General features: G+C 42.0%; 1 protein-coding gene across 2 annotated transcripts in view; it reads right to left on the reverse strand.

Moving 5' to 3' along the window:
- Nucleotides 1-514: 514 nt before the first annotated feature.
- Nucleotides 515-20,674, reverse strand: part of ARMC9 (armadillo repeat containing 9) — a 61,636-nt gene continuing 41,476 nt past the window's right edge. The window contains exons 22-27 of one of the 2 annotated variants that reach the window (XM_041467606.1): nt 18,134-18,238; nt 16,909-17,024; nt 11,975-12,099; nt 8,513-8,645; nt 4,963-5,132; nt 515-1,561 (exon numbers count right to left, since the gene is read on the reverse strand). In XM_041467606.1, coding sequence (XP_041323540.1) covers nt 1,539-1,561; nt 4,963-5,132; nt 8,513-8,645; nt 11,975-12,099; nt 16,909-17,024; nt 18,134-18,238 — 672 coding nt within the window. In that variant the 3' untranslated portion in view covers nt 515-1,538. Of the gene's footprint in view, nt 1,562-4,962; nt 5,133-8,512; nt 8,649-11,974; nt 12,100-16,908; nt 17,025-18,133; nt 18,239-20,674 lie in introns of both variants that reach the window. The other variant, XM_041467605.1, reaches the window with a different exon arrangement.

Genomic DNA, 20,674 nt, shown 5'->3' on the forward strand with positions numbered 1-20,674 from the left:
TGAACTTGTGTGGGAGCCCTTTCTGCCAACATTTGACACAACATCACTGATCTCAGTGGGTCTGAAGCAACAACATCAGGGGCCTTGGCTCTTGAGCTGCCACCACAGAGCAAGAGGCCCAATTCCACATCTTGTCAGAAGCACAAAGCTTTCTTCTGGCTCTACAGAAATGGCTTTACAACTCTTTACTTTAGGGGAAGGCACTGTCACTACAGCAGTTGCTTTACCTTTCAGGCTGTGTTCCACCTGTTTGCTCTCCAAAACCAAAGCCTTACCTTCCCCATTTTCATACTCATTCAAACATTTGTTTCTGAAGTCGGACTATGGCAAATACACTGACAGCTTTTTGTACATCTCTGCCTCAGCAGCAGCCAAATCCCAATGTAAACTGCATTTATGTGTCCTAGCAGCTGTCATATGAAGGGGTGCTACTGAAAAGCCAACCCCCAGTGAAGACTTCAGTGTTTCCTGGTCACTGTTACTGGTGAGAGAAAGAACAACAAACAGCACTAGCTTTGTAATTCACTGGCAGAACTAACTACTGCTTTTTATTTAGTGGAAGGATTCCTGATCTCTCTTGCCTAGCCAGCACTTCACATGCACCAAAGACCAGCACGAATTCCATAAAGACATAAAGAGTCATTGCTCTGAAATGAAGAACATAAAAAAAAACAACAAACACCAAAGAAGATTGAGCACAGTTACATGTAAAGAGAAAGTTGCTTCTGATCTGTTCACATTCTCATGGTTTCTTCTATGAATGAAGAAGCAAAGCTCTTCATTCCAGAAAAAAAAAAAAAAAAGATTTTTCATTCCACAGATGTTAAACAGTAGAATTAACAAAAAAATGCAGAAAGAAGTAATAGGAGTAATTGCTGCAGATAAAGACCTCAGAGGGGAGCATGGATGCTGCCTTGGGCACTGTAACAGTGTTTTTCATCTGCTACAGGTCAACCAGAAGTTGATAAAATACCTCCTCTTCAGGGTCAGGAAGATCTCACCCCACACAGGACTGCTCTGGGCTGGAAGGCTCTGCACATGTGGCAGTCACTGTCCCTCTTCACACAGTTCCTTTGAACACAGATACCTCCCAACCCAGTCACACAGGCAGAATTCTAAAAAAGCAATTGGCAGGCTGCTTCAGCAGGCAATAAGTAAAAAATACAGTTTATTGGTAAAACTCCTAGGCTGAGCCTACATTCTGTTTCCAAAGGTCATTTACACTGACACAGAAGGCAGAGAGCAAGAGTTTCTTCTCAAGGTGGCAATGTCACTTTAGAGTAAACAATCAGAAAATATCCATCTCCCATGTCAGTCCTGGGCTGCTGCTGAGACCTCGAATTCTAATAAGAAGGCCCTTGTCTTAGCCGGTTTTAGAGGCCACAGACACATCCCATCAGATAATCCCCAATCCCTGTGCAAGGCTGCAGTGTCAACAACCTCACTCTCCTCTGCAGGTCACCAGTAAAGCTCATTACAGGAAGCTGGCTCTGTCCTTCAGCAATGTGACAGGTGATTCTCGAGGAAAGGAACTGTTCTCACTTCCTGTAGGACTGGCTGCCTGCAGAAAAACATCGAGAAAGGGTCTGTCAGCTGAAAGCAGGATTTATTTACAAGACAGAAGCTGCCTGAGGGCAATGCTTGTTCAACTTGTACCGGGACACAAACATCACAAAAAACATGCAGAAAGGCACTTTAACTCCTGATGCTGCCACTCAAAACTGCAGAATGCATTTATGGCAACCCCTTTTCAGGGGATATTGAAAGAACTGAAAGGGCATCACCAGGGCCCAGCTGCACTCCTGACAAAAAACATTCCCCATTCTTCTGGCAGAGATTTTTGTCCTGCCCTAGCTGCAAAGTGCCTGAGGCAGAACTTGGTACACTGCAAACAGCTTCAGCACACCCATGCAGAGTTGCCTGAACAGACAGAGAATAAGGATCAGAGTGGATTAAACCACACAACCATGTCCACGTGGAGCACGGTTGAAAAGGTCTAAATTTGGAGGTGCCTGTGCTCCCTGTGGAGCTCTATTTTCCAGCCATGCTGCCAGTGTCATCCCTGTGCCAGCTTGGAAGTGGAAATCACAGAGGATCCTAGCATGGCCGATTTTATTTGGAGGAGCTTGCTTTTGCTGTAGAGTTCAGCTAACAGCAGGGGCTGCATCTCAGGCAGGAATCTGGCCCCAGGCCTGTAGCTGCACTGAGTACCTGGGCTTCCTCTGCATTCCTCAGGCATTCCACACACTCCATGCTCCAAGAGGAGCAGTCCAGCTAGTTCAGGTAGGTTTACATAAAATCAACTTGCTTCCAGAAAATACACCTGTAATAAATACTAAAATCAAGCTAAAAATGTGCCTCTAAAATAAGTAAATGCAGCAAGTAAAATCAGAAAGTAATCTTTTTATCATCATGTCCATCAGCTATAAAAACTTGCATTTCTTCAGAAATACTAAGAAATCCACAAATTAGTCTTCCACTGGAACAGTCTCTTGAAATGTAAAATCCTACATACCTATGCTGCAGGCAAATGGGCAAATGGGAGGCAGCAGCTGCTGGAATCTACCGATTGCTGGTATCTGTGCATCTGATACCATTTTTGACCTACAGATGAGTCAGCTAGGAAATTAAAGGAGCAGTAAGCACAGAGCTTTACCAGGGATATAGTAGGGGATCACTTGCTTCAGACCTCTTCCCTGCATTTTTAAGTAACAGTTGAGAATTACCCTTGAGAACCTCAAGTTTCAGGTGCTTAAAACCCTTTTTGGTCTTTTAAAAGTCTGGTAAGCACAGAGCTTTACCAGGGATATAGTAGGGGATCACTTGCTTCAGACCTCTTCCCTGCATTTTTAAGTAACAGTTGAGAATTACCCTTGAGAACCTCAAGTTTCAGGTGCTTAAAACCCTTTTTAGTCTTTTAAAAGTCCTTACAACTTTCATGTAACTTTTGCTACCTATAAAGACCTGTGTGAAAGTCCCTGCAGGATGGACAAGAGCTAATTGGTGCTCTGTGACAGCAGACAAGAAGGCTGGATACATGTACACAGAGTGAGTTGTTTGCAAAATAATTTATTTGCTATTTTTAGCAGGAAGACCTTAACATTTAATTGCTGACACTGTCTCGTGGCACATGTGGACAGACAGAAAATGATAACCTGGATTCCCAAGCAAAAAATTGGGAGAAATGGTAAATGGACCATAGCAAGTTGGGATGCCTGTTATACATTCAGCATACATTCCCAGCAAAGAGAAGAAGTATAGTGTAAAACAAATAAAACAATAAAAGTTGGAAGAGCTCAAGTATCTGGACTAACAGATCACATATACTGAATCCACAGAGAACCCCAAGTGATCTACTTTAGAGCAATTTAAAAATAAAATACTTTTCACAGTGTGCCACTGGAAAAGGATCTTGCTCCAGAGCCTCCTGAAAGCAACACTGCTGTCACATCTTTCCTAGGACACTCTCCCCAGGAGTGTAAAGCTGCCCTGGAGAAACTAGAACAGGCAGAAGATTTTTTGTGCACACACACGCACTCTGTACTTTTCCTTCCTTCACTAGGGCTTCTTTTCAATGGGGCAATGCTTTTGGAAATGAACTGAAACAGGAACCAGGGACAGATTCTTGGGTGTTAACACCAATTCCAGCCAGGGCAGAACAGTGCTGCTGTCACAGGAAACAGAGAGCACTCATGTCAGAGGTAAACCTCGGGGCACATGCAGCAAAGGTAAAGCTGAAAGAGCTGCATTACCTCAGCACAGGAGTGTTGAAGCAAGGAGCCTCCAGGTCAAAACCAGGAACATTCCCTTCCAATGCCTCACCTGTACTCCCTGAACGAAACCACACCACTTCTCTGCATGTGCAACTGTGTGGAACAACGAATGAGCAACACAGAAGGCTCAGAATGCTCTTTCCAGCTCGTTTACAGGGTTATTCAAATTATCTTCATTTCATTTTCTGACTCTGTAATGAGTAGCTAATGATATACACACATTTCGAGTTTCTTGGGAAGGTATTGACTTGTTATGTTTTTGTCAAATGTTTCAAGGTAACAGTTACAGCTAAAGAATAGAGCTAATGTTGCATTGTGATCAAATAATCATCACTCAACTTGTTATGAGGCCATTCTCCTGCCATTTTCACTGATGATGGACATAGAGTTGTATTTGAATTCAGCTTTTCCTATCCACAAGACTGAGAAAAAGTTTGTTCATTACTGAAGAATGCACCTTTCTTCACCCTTCACCCCAAAAATCTCCACAGCTGACACACCACACATGTTTACTGATGTGTGAGCATCCAAGATCAATTTTTCCTCTGTACTGAGCTTGTGTTGCCTGGCTCAAAGCAAGTGCCCATCATTTTCCTCCATCCTCAAGTCAAAGCCATCCTTTCTTCTGAACCACCTACAGATGAAATACTTTTTATAAACTTCTGCAGGCCACAGCATGGCCACGTGGCTCTTGAGTACCAGTCTCTAGCAGAAAGGAGACAGTGTGCTTGGCTCCCTGCTTACCAAGCTGCCCTGAGCCATCACCTGAGCTGCCTGACATCTGCTCTACATTCAGCTGCAGTGTAGACACACTCAGAGATCTGACTTCAAGTTACACAGTGGGATGAACAAGTCTCTAAAGAAAAGGAAAAACTTTTATGACGTCTAGAGAAGGTCTAATCTGAGACTCATAAGCTTCCCCAAAAACTTCTGGGAATTTGGGTCACTTTTCTCCACCCAGAGACAGGAAAAAGCATGTCTTTTAACTGCTCACAAGACAGCCTGGAAATAGGAGCAAGTGTTCAGCAGGATATAATTACATGGTTGCACATCCTGCAGATGACAAGCACAATGTCATATACTCCTGGCACATTTGCAGCCTACTACTTCATTCCTGAAGAGTTTCTACAATGCTCCCTCCTTTCCCACCCAAGGAATGACAAACAGAACAATGACATTTTCCACTTACTCTGTCTACTCCTTGTAGATCCTGAGGGGCTTGGATGGCTTGATTGTTGGGGTCCAGACTGAGAGAACTGGGGGGCAATGGCTGGGACCTTTCCCTTCCTAGGACTGCTGCTCTGGCCGTCAGGAGTGCGAGGGATCTTAGGTTTGCTGGTGAAGGCTAGGGCAAAGTCGCTGGAGGAGGAGAGGGAAAGGGTAAGCAATCCATGGAGAAACACGTATGCATAGTCAGTCTGCAACCAAGTGAAACCTGAAGTACGAGCTGTGACAGCCTGGCAGGTGCTCAAACCTCAGGAAGCTGCAAATGGAAAGGAGCATGGCACCAGAGGCGCTGCCTGGGCCGTGGGCTCACTGCACAGCCTCCACCCTGCCTCCTGACCTGTCCATCCTGCCCAAACCTCACTCTGCACAACAGGACTGAACAGGGGCACTTAAATTCCCTGAAAAGCAGTAACTGAGCTTTAGCTTGTTTTCTGCTGTGTTTATCACATCCAGTGACTCGCTCTGGGGTGTAAAATATACACATGTCTGCTATAGCACAGGAACACACCCTTTTAGGGCACAGACACCACAATTTCTTCCAGGTACAGGTCAATCTTGGCAGACACAGGCAGCCTCCCTGGCTCCTGTCTGAGATAAGATTTGTAGAACTCCCTGAAGGCTTTGTCAAGAGAGCAAAAAGCTGTGTTGGCATCTCTAAAATAAATTCCCTAAACACACAGGTTCCTTGATCACACTGAGAACATAAAGCAGGTGCTGCTATTTCACAGTCTGCAAAAATACCATTCTTTAAAATTTAGTCAATAACTGTGTGAGGTTACACTGTCCTTCCTTGCCCCCCGCATAAATACAGTTTTTCCCAGTTAAAAAAATGGAGTCTACCAGGAAACAGCAAGTCTCTAAAATAATTCTGAATCTAAATTAATGTTTGCATTAGTGAGTCGATTTTCTCTTAAAAGGAGAAAAGGTTAAACTAAAGTAACAGCTGCATGAAAACTTCATCTTATTTAAAAAGGGAAATAAAAGAGCCAAAGGCAGGACATTGAAAGGTGCCGTCTAAAAATCGGGCGATTCAAAATAGAAAGTCCCTGCGTTATTAGCTCCATCAAAAGAACCCTTTGTGACCATCAGAAGGAGTGATTAGGAGGATTTTCAAGATATTTAATCTCCCCTCCTTCCCTGGGAATGCTGCTGAGTCAGTACAGATTAGCCCTTCCACAGCCCTGCTTCACCTTGCAAGGAGATTTGAGCAAGTGTTCCTTTTGTATTTTAAATAGCATTATTGTCTGTATTTTGCATATGTATATGCTAACTGTTAAGGGCAGAGATGTGCTAACTGCTCTGCTAAGAACCATCCCTGCAGCCCTCTACCTACGACTATTACAAGTGTTAATACTTGTCTCAGCTTCAAAGGAGCAGGTGGCAGATGGCAGCAGAAACAGATTGGTAAAACAACACCAAAAATAAGACTGGCTAGATAAAACCTCAAGACGTGGACCACAGAGATATTTAAACATCTTTATCTTCATATAGCAGTGTCATTGTTATTGCTATTGCTTTTGCCATTTAACTCTCTCTGACTTGCATCAGTTGGAACAATCATTTGTTCCAGTGGAAATAAAACATCTGCAGTAGAAATGTCACTACAGAGGTCTCATTCTTCTCTACAATTGATTTTGCATCCTTTCATCTCTGCGCAGTTAAGTTCTCAATATATACTGCTAAGGAAGAGGGGAAAGAGAAGTGACCACTTCCACAGCCCAGCTCAGCTCTCCTTTTCTCTTTTCTCAAGACCTCTTCTAGGAAGGTCTTGGTATCTGCCAAAGAGGTATTTGCCTCCAGGAAGGAGGCAATTCTTACAGTAGACAAAACTATGAGCAAAGAATTGATTTATTAGTCCTGTTTGTTTTGCAAACAAATTATAGCCTGCATCCAGGAGTGAAAGAAGGAAAAGGCAGTTCTAGGTATTGCAACACCAACATATTAACAAAAGACCCTTGACACAGAAAACCCAGTGCTCTCTGACTGCGAATGGCTGCATTCCTTTATCTGTAACTCAAGGCTGTGTTTGGAAATCCAAATTACTGCATGCATGCTGAGGAAACACAGGGTGAAAAGATATGATCTTCCTCTGCAGGATCCTGCACCTGTGCCTTCACTTCTATAAATTCCATCCTGAGATTTAGACATACGTTTGTGAACAAATATTAAAAATTACTGGGAACACACCTTTTTAATAATAGGGGGACAAGATGCTGCCAATTTTACTTGCTTCCTGGAAGCAAAGCCTAAAAACAAATATCCCTATCTCCACCACAAAGCAAATAATTTGGCCATAAATTTCTATGGTCTATTTGTATTTCTATGATGTGCTTAGCTACTGTTACAACAGACAACAGAAATAAAACCAGTAATGCTGGCCCAGAGGTATGACTACTAATCACTTCAGCTGAAACCAGTGACAGTTTGTTGACAATGTATAATTTCTCAGATCTCACCATGGGAACTGCAGCTGGGGAAAAAAATTCAACCAAACAACCAAAGCCACACCAGCCCCCCCAAAAAACCCAAACCCACACACTGGCATTTGTAGGCATGAAGGAATCAAAGTTCTAGACACAGAATCTTTCAGAAGTGCTAGAGCTGTAATTGACACAAATAACCAAGCACTTCTGAAAAATCAGGTGCATAAAGAGCTTGTAAAAGCTTTCCTTTAACACATTTCCACCCATTCTGTGTTTTAGTTCTGGAACATATTTGCTTTCAAAATTTGTCTACACTGTTTAAAACTTGGCCCAATCTAATTAGCTATAGGAAAAAGCTGTTAATGTCTGATGGACACATGCAGGCCCTGAAAACTTTGGTAGACTTTAGTCCAATTGCTAATTAATTCCTTGTTCTCATCCAAGATATAACATCACAGTTGTACACATGACAAAGGCTTCACAGAGGGCCTAAGGTGAACAGGATAAGCAGGATAAGGAGAGCAAGACCTTTCATTTTACAGGAATAATTTCAAGGAAGAATTGAAACCCATTGCTGGGTGATCTCATAACTTTGCCTCCTTTGCTATACCCATCTAGTGGATAAATGAAGGACTCTGGTCAGCAGTGCTAGCAACTCAGCATGTTTAAGCACTCTTAACCCACTTAAATGCTTCATTTTTCTTCCTTCTGCATGTTAATTCCAGTCCTGTTCCCACAGTCCTACCTATTTCTTTACTAATAAATTTTTTTCCTGGGCTAGTGTTGAGTCATCTAAGGAAGCAATAAGGAAGTTTTATTTTCAGAAGGCTGCATTGAGCATACATGTGAAGTTCATTAATAATGTCTTGCTTGAGACTTCTCTCATTCTGAACCAGATGCTTAGAAATTGAACAGCTGCCTCTGGCACAGCAAAGGGTATTTTGTTTGGCAAGCACCACCACAGCTGTCTCAGGCCAGACTGCAGCACACTACTAACTTCACAGATTGTGTTTACAACAGCATGGAATTAGCTGGTAAATCCTGTCAGACTCCTCTCACAATTTTAGGTATTCTCTGGATAGATCATACCTGTGTGATTGACCATTTCCTTTGTTCTCAGTGAAGTTCTCAGCAGATTGAGAAGATAAGGTATCACCAGCTGGGATGTGTTGGTCCATTCTATGACCTGATGCAAATACTTCAGACGACTTCATTTCAACTGCTGCTTTAAAAAAAACACCACAGTTTAGTGAGGAGTTGTCTCCTTACAGTTTTATTAGAAATACAATCAAGTCACAGCTCCTGCTGTATGAAGGAAACCTTGAGATTTTGGCAGGCTACTGAGTTTGTGTGGCAGAGTGTATTAGGGCTCATCACCTGAGCAAAACAGCTGCAAGTGTGATAATTTAAGCCCTTAGGCAGTTGGAAAATAAAACTGGCTACACTGTGCACTTGCAATGGGATAGGAGCATGCAGACCTGCAGTTAACACACATCAGCTATGTCCAATATCTCATTAAAGCCACAGGAACACAACACCCCATACATATCCACCGTAACAGGGCCACTGCAGACAAAAAGAAGTGTTTTACACTTCTGTCAGACTCAATTTCTGCCTTACACTAATGGGGAAGTGAAGGACACTCAGTTTGCTTAGAACCACAAGGCTATCAAGATGTGCAAGTTCAATGAAAGTTTAGGGAAAATCCCTAGCTCCAATCCTGCCATGCTCAGGACAGGCTGCTGTCCTGGTTTGCTCTCTCATGCTGATAAGAATGCAGATCAGGTCGCTCTCAGACAGGCATTTTGCTGCCCAGCACATGTTCTGTCTGGCATTCAGCATACTAAGTGTAGGAGGATGACCAGGGTTCATCTTTGGCCCACAAGTTTTCTGCCCACGGGAGACAAAAAATAAAAGAGAGCAAGAATTATCGATTCTTAACCAAAGGATAAAGGGGGAGAGGATGGACTCAGACAAAATCAGACCAATTCAAGAACAACCAAATATTTCCAGAAGGACATTAAGAACTGCACTCATTTTTGGAAAACAAAAGAGGATCAAGGTTCCTTGAGGCTAAACTTAGCCTCCTTGAGATAGCTCCTTGAGGAGGCTAATTGTTCACATGAAGCTTTTATTCTGTTTTTTTCACTCTCTGTCTCACTATTCATTTCATGACTTGGCTGCATGAAACTGAGTCCCAAGGTACTCATGTGATGCTGGGAAACAAATATTCTGAAATAAGCAGGCTCTTGGTACTGCAGAATGACCATCAGACCAAGATCAGAAGTTAATAAACAGCATATTTATTGCACAGCAGAGATGTTTGGCAGAGCATCATGAAAGCCTCTAGGAGCAGTACCATTATTTTTACACATTTCTGTTCCCTGCTGCATCTTAGAAGGCAACAGAAGAGAAAGGGTTATTTTCCACTGTCTTAAATCAAAGCCTTTTCAATTTAAATATTACAATCCCCATTGCCTTTTGGAAAAGTGGAGATGTTCAAAGACCCAGCTTAATTCTAATCCTGCAGAATAAAGTCCTGTCACTGACATAACAACCAGGAGGTCCAGCAGTGCAGTCTCTCTTTTCTCTTCTCTTCCACCTCATTTCTAAATTCCAAAAGACAAGAAAGACAAGCACATATGTCACTGCTACTTGCAAAAAACAAAACAAACCTCAGGCCATCTTTCAAGTAGCTCAATGCTATTTCATAGCCTGGATTAATGCCTGGAAAAATTTCCTCTGTCAGACACAAAAATTATTTGTCTTTTTACATGTATAATGCATATAAACTAGCAATATGTTGTATACTCTGATCTCAAAGGGTTTTCTGTAGGAAAAGAATACAATCTAGTAGTGTTATTAGTAGCCACCTGCATATAATTTTGACTGAAAGCAGCTAACAGAATGTTTTAAACAGAGGCTACAAGCAAAGTTCTGACAAAATGAAACATTTAAGCTGGCAGAAGTATCTTCAGCATGAAGGCTTTAAATCAATATTCGTCAAAAACTAACAACATTTACTTTGCTGACTGACTCAGGCTGCCTGTTTAAACGTCTTCACAAATCTCTACAAAACAAACTATCAGACAGCATCAGCAGCACAGCAAAAGTGACAGAGCTGAGTGCATGCATCTCACTGGAAAGACATCAAAATCTGTTCACTTGGGCTCTGGATGGCTGCAAAATGCCTTAGGAATTGCACCCAGTTACACTTTAAAACACCAAATAGGAACATCCTTGATAACTACTTGGCTTAATTTCCTTTACGAAGCACAGGTATGTAAAAATCCATTCTTTTTTTCTTTCTCTGCAGGGAAACTGCCAAGTCAGTATGCTTTTACTTGGTTTACAACCTTTGCTGGTGTGAGTTGCTGCCCTTGGTCGGCCAAACTCCCTGAGCTGTACTCAAGGTGCACAGTGGAGAACAGCAGCTCCCGTTGCTACACAACAGCAAGAACCCAAGTGCCCATCGTGGGCAGGAGCTTCTCCTGCTCCTGTCCTGCTCCCCCTTCTGCATGTTACATTTATCAGCTCTAGGCATTACGCAAGTGAATTCCTGTCTGCAAGACCTCGGTTACTTTTCTCAGAATCCTTTTCATTTCCTTTAGGAAATTTAAAAAAATAGAAGAGAAAGTAAAAAGTATGCTATTCCTTTACTGCTTCAAAGCATATTTTTCAGAAAAGAAAAAGCACACTTTGCCTGAACTTATTCATAATTCTGTCCCGGATATGCTGCAAGATCCTTTATCTATAACTGCTGAACATTTTGCCTTAGATCTGTAATGGCAAATGTTAATTAATCCCTGCAGGAAGGTTGAAACTCCAACATCCAAAGTTCCAGGATCTCGTGGATATCAGAAGTTCAGCAATTGAGTATTTCAGAATTCCATCACATGTTTGTGAGCTCTCAGGCCCAGCTGAGTTTGCATTAATTTCAGCTGAAGCTGCAAGGACAGAATCTTTAGCAGCATCACCCACAATGCAGCCACACAGCACCAGGCTGCCCATCCTCCACAGCCCTGGATGGTCTGAATGCAGTTGCAAATCTCAGCAGATAACTGCAGCTGCCTTCAGCTCTAACACTGAGATACAGCCAACAGAGCCTGCAGGTGCCAGCAGACAGTGATTCATTTAGCTCCAAACAAGGGATATTTGATCAAGCAAGGGGCTTTGCCTGTTGGGAAGTGCACTGTCTCTGCCTGCAGCTCCTTCCCTGGGCAGGGGGCATTGCAGAGTATCCTTCACACACTGGAAGCCCTGGGTTTGATGCTTGGCACTCCCACAGGAAGCAAGATGGAGTGAGGCAAGTGAGACCATTGGTGTCTGCTGGGCACACGTTACCTTCTGTGGCCTTTCATTCAGCTGGAGCTGAAGCGTGCTGCGTGCCCCAAGGTCCTGCAGACTGACCCAGGCTCTATAAACACAGTTCTGTTTCCACACTACACTAAAAGAATCCCCAGTCTACAACACACAGTCCAGGCCCCCTAACCCTGCCCCAGTCAAGGAAGATGTCAGCAGTTAAGAAGAGCACCCACAGGCCATCCTTACATGAGGGGGAAATGCAGAAGTCAGAAATGCTGGACTGTCTCCCACCACAGGCGGAGGAAGGACCGCTCGCCGGAGACTGCAGCTTCTCATCCCTATCGTGACAGGAACTGGTTCCGTTTTCTGGCCTGGAGGAGAAAGGAGAATGCAGGGTGAATGCTTACAGTATAAAAAGTTTAATCAGAGTAAATTCTAATTTCTTCTAATTGCCTGTAATGACATAGTACACATTGAAATTATTTTATATTTCATATTTAAAACCAGTACTAAGGATGCAATTGAACTGCTTGACTGTAGCTCCCCCAAACCAGCTGACATCAAACATATTTGAAATTGACATTTTTTCCTACTGCAATAAAAGAGACGAGGAAAGAAAACCATAACTCCCTGCAGTCTGAAGACTCAAAAACACCACCATGACACTTAAAGATTGAAACGGGCCTGAGAGGTCTTCAATACTTAGCTTTTTCAAGGATTTAAGATTTGCTTCTGAACATTACAAGGATTTCATTTTAAAAAGCAATATGCAACACAGACCTAAAGTAGACAACAAATAGAACTCTTCATTTCACAATGAAGGGGATCAATGGGAAACTGAAGCAGCTGAAGGACAGAACAGGGACACAATTGCTTACTAGTAAGCCATAAAACACAGCACAAGTGAGAGGGTGTGAAAAGAAGTTGGCAGACATGGAAAGTTTCCCTGCCCAATATCAGGTTAAGGTAACTAAACTACATTTCTAGTAAAAAGGATGCAGTCCAAGGAGGCAGTTAATGATTTCACAGCTAAATCAGTTTCTAAGGAAATAGCTAGCAGAATATTAAGTAGTTCAGGCCCCCTTGAGTGATCTCAGCCAGTGAGTCTTTAGAGAAGGAGGGAAAAATGAAAAAAAGAAAAAGAAGGCAGCTTTCCAGTATTTCCTGACTCCCTCAGCTCCATACAGCAAGAGCTTGTCCATACAGGGATCCCATGACAATTCATCTGAAGTAACTAGAGCCTTGTCTGCACTGGGAAGTCATAGAAAAATTAGCATGAAATGGCTGCTTCATGTGCAGTGGCTATTCTGCATTAATTTTCTGTGTGAATACTTCTATTCAGCACTAAAGATCTTCACCCCCCTCCCTTTTGGAGGTATGAACCAACAACTCAAAGAGGCACGTTATAGTATCTCCTCAACTGCTTCCTCTTTCATGATGTTTTTAAATGGAATATATTACATTGAGTCTCACATGAAGAACTTCAAACAAGTTATATTCACTTCAATTTTGAATGGAAGCATTTACAGAAATTTTTAACGTAGTTTGACCACTCTGTTGAACACAAGACTTCAGATAATTCAGATGAACTGTCCTGGATTGTATCCAGTAGGCAAACTGTACCCAGGGCAGAAGTGTCTAACATTTTTCATGAGATTTCACATGATACAAGCCACTAAATTTATTTAAACTACAAAATACATCCAGTTCAGATATTGCTTTCAAATTAAGGCAGCTAAGTTTTTATTGTTTTCCTCCTGCAATAATTTCCAAGCGAGTATTTCCTTATTTTAGTAAATGAATTTGTACTAAAATTAGAACAGCATAAAAGCATGAAAGCTTGTCCTTTTCTGCTGCAAAATGTAGTCTGAGAATGTCTTCATCTATTCACTGCAGTTTCCTGCACACAAATTAGTCAGGTACAAAGGACAAACTTCTCATTCAGGGTGGTACTGCTTGTTTCCTGCTTAAAACATGGGAGCATCAAACACTCACAGTATTTCTACCATTTGGGCAGAGCAGGAGGGAAATTAATTTTCACGTATTTTCACAGTGCTAGATTTCTGCTGTTTACATTTCTCCTCTGTAGTTTGCATAGCGAGGCAGTCTGTGAAGGCTGCTTCACACCATCAAACTAACACTTCTCTCTGACCAAGAGCTACCAGAACCAGCGTGACAGAAATGTGTTTTTAATTTGTATCCAGCAGTGACCTGAAGCAGTCTTGCAGAGGCACAAGCTGCACAACTGAGAAGATTCAAGTTGTGCCAAATACAAGAGTCACGTCACTCCAGGATCCTGGGACACTTAAGTAAACACCCTGCCTGGGTAGATGGTGCTAAAGAGAGGCAGCAATCACTTCCAGAGATTATTTCTGATGCAAAAATTGCAGTGCAGTACACGACACTGGGAAATAAAAGCCACTCCCGTGGGTTTGACACCATTTTTTTGACTTCCCAGAGGAAAGTAATTTCATTTTCACAAGCTTGGTTTTCTCTCCACTTATAAAGCAAGAATGCCATGCTTAGATACTCTAGTGATAATGATGATTTATTCCTGAAAATATACTTTCTAAATAGGCTGTAAGACTGCCTGACAGGGACTGAAATGGTTCAGGCCTTAAACATTGCTAGGAAAGAGCTTTGCCCATTATAGCAAAAACAGAATAAAGAAGTTACAAACACGAAGCCCCCCTCCTTGAAGATGCCTGGCTGGAACTTTGAATTGCGAGTTAAGCCACCTAGATAAGATAAAGGGGACATTTTATGTTCAATCATCTCAGGTCCAGGGAGAAGCAAACAAGGCTGAGAGAAAGGAATGCATCCACAAGAATGCCAAATGCAGAGAGAATCATCCCTGGCTGGGTTTGGGGTGAGGGAGACCACAGCCCACAGAGGCCAGGTTTACACAGACTCCCCCTGAAAAGAGGAGGGGAGGCGGTTTTGGGTGCAGCCTCTGGTCAGAGGCACTGAACACCCATCCTCCCTTACACAAACTGGCCCAGCTGTGCAACCCCCAACCCCACAGGTCACATCCATGGGATACTGATGTGGGAGGAAGCTGAGGGGGTGTCATAATCCATCAAAGACCCCCAAAGCATTCCTCAGACTCATTCCTAAGGCCTTGCACCACAGGACTGCACCTGAGGCAGTGATGCAGGCAGAGCCTGCTGCAAGAGACTGTGCCAAACTGCCCCCCCAGTGGAGGCCCCTGGGCATTCCCACCTGGCCTGAGCATGTCCTCATCCACTGCATTCTGCGCTTTTTGGGGCACCCTCACCACCAAGAAGACCAGAGCTGGAGAGGATCAACGGAACATCCTTGGGATCCACAGAGTGGTGAGACTTTCTTTCATCTGTCTCTGTCACTCTCTGTACCCCCACCTCTTTTCTGTTTCTTTCTCTTCCTTCTTCTCCCTCTCCCTCTCTCATATTTATTCAAATAAAATGCACAATATTGACTTTGGCAAATGGTCTTGTTAGCATATTAATTTGGGCAGAGGAATTTCGAGTAACTTTAAAAACTGGACTGTAACACTGCCCTAACAGCCAATTCCACAGAATCAGTCCAGGTCTCCAAGCCCACCATGGGTAAAATACTGTGCAGGGCAAGTGGGACCTTGAACTCTAACACTGACTCCACAGTAAAGTGGCAATGTACATTTAGGCATAGATAACCAGTATATGTATATTTAGGCATAGATTAACCAGGCAGACAAAGTAGGGCCATGTTCAAACAAATGCCATTTTGTCCAGGCCTGTATTCAGAAGAAAAATTAAGATTTTAAGGCAAATTCTGCCATGGGATAGCCAAAAATTCTTCTGCTTTGGAAGTGTGTGTTTCCTTCACCTTGCTTTTTTAAAAAATAAATGTCTTCTGGAGTTTTGTCCATGCCCAGATCTGGTATGTTACTCTTGTCTGTTCCAAGGCCCTGGTAACCTAATACATATAATCCCATAAGAATGGTACCCCTGCCAAAAAGGTATATTTGGATAACTCAGGAGGGCTCCCAGTCAGGCCACCTGCTTGTAGGAATGCTAATTCCAACATGAGACAGTGGGAGGCAAGATAAAGCTGTGACCACTCCTTGTCCAAAACAACAGACTTCACTCAGAGTCACCTGCACCTGTGCAACTACATCAGTCCTCACTGTCTTCTGTACCCATTTTCCACACTAAAATGAGTAGGGAAAGTACTTTAAGAAATGGAAAATATGAACAGAAAAGCAAAGAGTAGCAGAGGGACGACATGGACAATCCTCAGGACTGATGTGTTCGAAGAACCACCTGTAATTTCATTACATTGTCGTGTTTCAGGTTACCCACTCATTTTAACACACCCATACCAATCCTGTGAGTCTTGAGTACTCTCATCATACTTTGTTAGTCTTGTAGGGTCTCAGATTAAGTAGCCACAGAAGTGAAAACATTAAATCATCAAAATAAACATCACAGCTATCTAGACTTGATCAAATCCACAATTATGCAACTGAAATTTAAAAAATCATTAAATTTGGGGTCTCATTGGTATTTTACTTCCTCAGTCAGGACAGTGAACAGGACAAATCTCATCTCAGAAATTAAGATATACTTGTTCTAACAGAAGGCAGAGACTATTCAAGAAGCTCTACATGGTAGGACTCCTTTATTCCATTTACAATAAGCCTTCTACTCTGACCCAAATCACACCAAGGGCAAAGTGCCATACATACTTCTGATGGAAAATGTACTTCTTCCAAAGCAGGGAAACACAACATAACAAGATTTTTATCCTATCCATTTTCTTTTTCATCTGTCCTCTAACAAACCTCCCCAGAGCAAATACACTTTCTTCCTGGTGAAGTGTAAGATCCCAGGCACTGTAGATGTTTGGTGCAACTTTCTAATGGAATATTTCACAAGAAGATGCAAGAACATGTGGGATATAATGCAAATTTAAATGAACCTGATCAGTATATATATTCAACTATATATTTTGAGAATGTGACCATAGGCAGTGGACCTTTCTCTGTCTGCAATGTTCTGCTCTTTTTTTTTTTAAATTATCCACAATGAATGACAATGGCAATGCACTTTTAGATAGAGAAGGTTTAGCTATTAGGCATTGTTATGGGCTTCTTTTCTTTGTTATGCTTTTTAAAAGATCTTAAAAAATCCAACTTGGTCTCATTTGTTTGGACTTACGTTAGATATGCAGTTCTGTGATAACCTGGTGTCACAGGTCTCTGGAGTGGCTCATCTATACTCTGCTGGACACCAGCAAATTGCTTCTTCTTAGTTTTTGGAGTGTGAGTCATTATCTGATACACAGGAAATGAAGAAAAAAAATAATGCAATGGAAAAACAGTTACTTGAAGCCATAGAGAAAATTCTATAGAAACACTGAAGGAGAAATTAAATTGCATTCTGGTGTCACTGGGTAAAACTGCCTGGAATCACTGAAGGCTCTTTCATGACATCTCCTCTCAGGTCACTTTTCCATCATCAAGATTCTGCACTCTCAAATCCAGAAGGATTGGATTGGGTTGGAAAGGTTCACAAAGACCATCCAGTTCCAACCTCCCTGCCATGGGACACCTTTCAGGTTGCTCAAGCCTTATCCAACCTGGCCACAAACACTTCCAGGGATGGGGCTGCCACAGCTTCTCTGGGCAACCAGTGCCAGAGCCTCACCATCCTCACAGGGAGAAATTTTTTCCTTGTATCTAATCTAACCTACTCTCTTTCAGTTTGAAGCCATTCTCCCTTGTCCTATTACTACATGATCTTGTGAAAAAGTTCCTCTCCAGCTTTCTTGTAGACCCTATTAGGACTGAAAGCCCACAATAAGGTCTCCCTGGAGCCTTCTCTTGTCCAGGCTGAATAATGCCACTCTCTAAGCCTGTTTTCACAGGAGAGGTGCTCCAGCCCTCTGAATATCTCAAATTAGTCACAGCAGACTAAATGGCATTCATACAAACTTTATGCTTTTTTACCTAATAGCTTTTTGCTGCTTGAAGTAAGGCAGACAATACTTGATCCGGCACAACGCCTGCAGGAGCAGTTGACTTTTCAACTTTTTTTTTTCTAAAATAATTTCAGACCAGCAGAATGTTCCAGTTATTAACCTGCTCAGTACTTTGCTTTGTGTGCTCAGAGTCACTGGTGTAGCACTAGAACCCTAAGGCTGCCTGTAGCTTATTATTAAGCCACAGCCTGACCACCCTCTGTGAAAGGGTAGCTCCTTTCTCACACTGGTTCTGCTTCTCCTGAGCAGCAGCTCATACACACACTGTGAAAGATCCAGACTGCTCTGCAGATAGCACCTGCCTCTTCAAGCAGCAAATTGAATAAAGTGGTGAAACTACTGAAATGAAACACTTAACCCAGAAAATTAATTTATTTTAAGATTCTAAGGAGTGGTACTCACTCCCAAGTACTCAGTTGTTAGCAGCTTCTCTCCTGAAAGCTCCCCCAGCTGAGGCAGCAAAACCTCATCTTTGTCCAGATCAGGCTCCAGGATGTCATTGTCCTCCTGCAAGGCAACAAGAAACTCAGGTGTGCAAGGAAGCTTTAAAGCTGGTAATTAAAAAAAAAAAAACCAACAAAACAAAAAGCTGCTCCTAAGACAGACCCAATCCAGATGAAGAAAATGTTTTTTGCTTTTGAAACCTGTTGTGACAGTAAATGAAAATGACTGTCAAAAACAGTAAAAAAGTAAAGGAATCATTCTAAAAAGGTATATTGCATAGTTATGTAGAGAGTCTGGCATAAACTCCATTAAAAATAATGTCCACTGGACTCTGATGAACTCCAGAGCAAAACGAAAATGAAAAGCAGTTTTGCTTTTGTGAGATTTAGACTCAGTTTTAAATAGTCACAATCAGCTCCTAATTACCTGGAAAGCTGGGTATGTGTGAAACATAACACAGACGATGGCAAAAGGCTAAACACTTGTAGACTAGGCAACAATCATCTGTATCAAGCAAAAAATAATCACCCACCCCCACCAAGAAACCACACTTCAAAGTCCACAATATAGTGTATTTTTACGGGGGGTGGAAGTTGCAAAGATAAGCTCTATAAATAGGTCGGGGGGATTGTTTTTTTACAAGATTTGTTAATGCAGCCAATCCTGCTCCCTGACATTATTTAACCTGCCAGGTAACCGAGGCTGAAAGTGTCCCCCCTCTGCCTCCTTGTACAAAATAAGGACTTTGCCCAGGTGCCATCACTCCACTGCGGAAATAACACAATTGGTGCCCTGTTCCCCACTGCTCACAGGCTGCAGCAGATGTTGGAAGCCAAGCCCGTTAATGTAATGGCTGGAAGCCCTGTGATTAAGCCCTTTCTTTTGATGTACTCTGCGGCTGAAGTGGATTTTCACACGGCAGCTCTCTGATTTCATTGCCAGGTGCTGAGTGACAGCGGATCAGAGGGTGTCTGATAAACCGTCACTGTACAGTCATCTCACACAGCTCCAGCTTGTAACCAAACTTGGGAATCAGAGCTACAATATCACATATTCTCTTTAACAAGCAGCTTTTCAAGATGGTCCAAGTCAAATAAAAAAACAAACGCAAAGATCAAATATTGAAGATGAATTAAGTTAGTATTTAACAGACCAGTCAAGAGAATATTGAGCACCAGGAAATACACACTGTGACCGTGGGTGTCAACCCCAGAAGGCTGACATCTCAAGGCTGGGTATGTACTCCAAGAGCCAGTGTATCCTAAGCTCTACACTAGTTAATTTAAAGCTTACCAGACAAACACAAAAGCCAATTTATTTCTGAATAACAGCACACACCCAGACATTTTTTATATGGTTATATACTCCAGCATTACACAGTACTGAACCTTAAATTTCTGAAATCCCAGAATTTTCCTCTAACAGGCTCAACTGCATCTTAGCCACAGTGTTTAGGAGAAAGTAGTCATTACCACAAGATCTGCTCAAAGCCAGGAGAGAATTCATCAACTCTAAATTAAACACAGATAAAAGCAAAAAACCCCTATGAAAGGTAATAGTAACAGCACAGGGAACATTTGCATGCTCTTGTAAACAATTAAAGCTGGAGCAAAACCTGCAAATTAAGGCTGCATGAGAGTCTTTTTGTTGTTTCTTAAGTTGTAAAGATATAAATAAAGGTATTGAACAACATCAGTAAGCAGTCTGAAAGCATGTCACTAAATTGGCAAAATTGGCAATATATGAACATATCCTGAAATGTATTCAGTCTGTAGTAGTTTAAAAGTTACATAAAAGCAAGACTTTTGATAAGATTTTCCAAAACTTTCTGTTGCCAGATCACAACATCAGATGTTATCACAGAACACCATTGAGAACAATAACTCACTGCAATTCCAAAATACAAAAGAGTTCCAAGGATTGAGGTAGTGAGTCAACAAATCTTTGTTTATTTAACAAAGTAATGGCATTATGCATTACTGCCATGAGATTTGTAAACTATATTTTCCAAACTGAGGGACTAAGAAACCAGATGTCCTTGTAGCAGAACAGAATTACAGTTCCCACCAGCAATAAGGATTCAGAATGTGTTGCAATTAATGTTACAATTTGGCTTTTCTTTTTAATGTAATGGCAAAGCAAATGAAAAACTGGAATTGGACACAAAAGCCTAGTGTTATTTTTTGAGTCAAATAATAAGAAATGCCAGAAGTCCATTTTAATCACATGATGGTCCAGTGGCAAAAATACATTTCAAAAGGATTTGACCTAGAGCCTTTGCTGGGATTGTAAGCAGCAGCAACTCATCTGGGGGTAGGACTGAACAGGAGAATTCACCTTCCTTTCTTTCCCAGGAACGGGTAAAGTGATGGAAGTGTTGAACATTATAATGCAATTCAATGTCACACCTTTCAGGAAGAAGCTCCTTATCCATGTGTTTTCACAACAAAACACAGTATCCTTTAAAATACTGAAGTTCAGCCAAAGGTATAATGACCT

Source organism: Pyrgilauda ruficollis, unplaced genomic scaffold (genome assembly GCF_017590135.1).
Source record: "Pyrgilauda ruficollis isolate IOZ18807 unplaced genomic scaffold, ASM1759013v1 scaffold21, whole genome shotgun sequence".
Classification (NCBI taxonomy): domain Eukaryota; kingdom Metazoa; phylum Chordata; class Aves; order Passeriformes; family Passeridae; genus Pyrgilauda; species Pyrgilauda ruficollis.